The sequence below is a fragment of the Arachis ipaensis genome, chromosome B07, assembly GCF_000816755.2.
Source record: "Arachis ipaensis cultivar K30076 chromosome B07, Araip1.1, whole genome shotgun sequence".
Classification (NCBI taxonomy): Eukaryota; Viridiplantae; Streptophyta; class Magnoliopsida; order Fabales; family Fabaceae; genus Arachis; species Arachis ipaensis.
In genome coordinates this window covers 54,021,994-54,024,326 of record NC_029791.2, presented here as the reverse complement: position 1 = coordinate 54,024,326, position 2,333 = coordinate 54,021,994, and the positions used below count along the sequence as shown (strand labels likewise).

General features: G+C 35.4%; 1 protein-coding gene across 1 annotated transcript in view; it reads left to right on the top strand.

The window, feature by feature from the left end:
- The window catches only part of LOC107607236, a 4,153-nt gene extending 3,890 nt beyond the window's left edge, over positions 1-263 (top strand). Inside the window, exon 3 of the mRNA XM_016309209.1 lies at positions 158-263. Coding sequence (XP_016164695.1) covers positions 158-263 — 106 coding nt within the window. The remainder of the gene's footprint in view (positions 1-157) is intronic.

Here is a 2,333-nt window from a genome sequence, read left to right as displayed (position 1 = left end):
TAAGATGTAAAATATTTGAAAAAAGAATTATAATTAATTGATAAATTTTAAAATTTATAATATTAAATGTTTAGATTTTTTCTAAAAAAAAATCAACTAAAGAACTTGTTCCAAGAGTTACTTGAAACGTTGATCTGGGCTTAAACGTGAAGTCCAGGTCCTTTGATATGGCAGCGTCCAACCTCTTTGACTCTGAGGTGCCACCTGTCCGAGTTTTTCGTGAGAAGGTGGGGGTAGTACCTGCAAGAGACTCTGATACTTAAGTTAGTAAGGGTTTTAGGCACGTTTTTAGTAGATTAGAAAGTGTCTTATATCTGGGAATTTCAGTGTATTTATAGTAGAGTAGATAACCACCTTTTAGTAGTTCTATCTTTTCTGATAGATAAGCGTTCCCTTTATCTTGAGAATTTATTGGGATCTACTTTTTAGATGAGGTAGAGATAGTAGAAAAGATTTAAGGAAGCAGTTAGTTGTTAAGTCAAGTAAGATTGGACCTTTATGTCGGTGTCCGATCTCTTTAAAGAGGTCGGGCTTATCGTAAAATCTACCTTTACTAGTGGACATTTTTGTATTATTAAACTTGACTTTTATTTATTGGGTTAGGATGTAAACAGAATTAAAAAAATATAAAATAATACTAAATCTTTTTTTAAGGAAAAGTTAATTGATGATTGATGATTGTTGTGGGTAAGGAATTTCACAAAATATTTACGTTGCAAGTATAGCTCCAAACCAACGAACAACTCTCGCATCAAATTAAATTTAGTGTTGTCACAAAGAACAAACCCCTAATAAGAAATAACCGGAGTATTTGGACTCCGGGTCGTCTCCCTAGGAAACAATGTAGTGCTTAATTCTTGGCTATGAAGGGGTAAAAAGGGTTTTTTTTTTGTTGTTGTTCATGAGATGGCAAGAAAAATAGATTAAGCAAGCAAGTAAGGAAAGCAAGATAAAGAACTCTTAGCTAAGACTTAGGTAATTGAGATCGCCATCCTTGTCAACAAATCGAATATTGATAATCATGAGAGGCCAACCTATTAAGTCTACTTCCCAAAAGCTTTAAGTACGTAACATTTACTCCTAAGCTTGAAGTACGTCAAATAGATCTGATCACATCCACCCTTAAGTCCTAACCTACCCAATAATTAACTTAGTAGTGGGTTAGCGTTAATGGATATTAAATTGATCACCATGGGTTCTCAAATCACCAATTCCATCATACCCAATGACTCAAGATTATCCAATTCCCTTGGCTTAGACCAAGAGTTGACAAAATTACTCAAAAACTGAAGAGGACATTTCATCAAACACATAGAGTGCAATAAAGGTAAACATCATAAATTGCAAAACTAATAAAATTTAACAACTACTAAGTGCAAGAAAAGTAAGATCACAACTCAATTCATCAATTAAAGAAACATCAAACATTAAATTGCATTAAAAGTAAATCAAATCTAACATGAGTTCATCATCACAAAAGAGAGCAAAATGAGAAATTAACATCACAATTAAGAGAATTAAGATGTAGAAATGAGAAATTATAAAAGAAACAAGATGAGATCAAGTAATTAAACATGAATTTAAGACAATCTAACCTAATCCTAACCTAATTCTAGAGAGAAGAGGGAGCTTCTCTCTCTAGAAAACTAACTAAAGGCTCATGTTGGCTAAACTAATTGCTCCCCCTTTGCTTGGACTTCAATTCTGCATGAAATACACTCAGAAACAAGTTGGAATTGGGCCTGGGCAACTCAGAAATCGCCCCCAGCGTTTTGCCTTTAAGTGGGCCATGTAAGAGTATTGGCGTGTGCGCGCCATGTGCGCGTGCGCGTCAATTGGCAAAATTTTCCATTCGCGCGGACGCGTCAAGTACGCGTGCGCGTCTATTGGCGAGACCACTTTTGCGCCTGCGCGCCTTGTGCGCGTGCGCGTCCTTTGATGCATTCCCAATCTTTGTTTCTTCATGCATTCTCCCCTTTGTATGCTTTTCTACTCATTTCTTCCATCTAATACTTGCCTTATAAACCTGAAATCACTTAACACACACATCAAGGCATCGAATGGAATTAAAGTGAATTAAAATCACCAAATTAGGGCCTAAAAAGTATGTTCTTACACTTAAGCAAAATTCAAGGGAGAATTACAAAACCATGCTATTTCATTGAATAAATGTGGAAAAAGGTGGTAAAAGCCCCTAAAATAAGCACAAGATAAATCACGAAATCGGGGTTTATCAAATCTCCCCACACTTAAACTAAGCATGTCCTCATGCTAAAATCTAGAAGAAGCAAAGGGCATTAACATTTATTCAATGTAACTAACTAAATGCAATC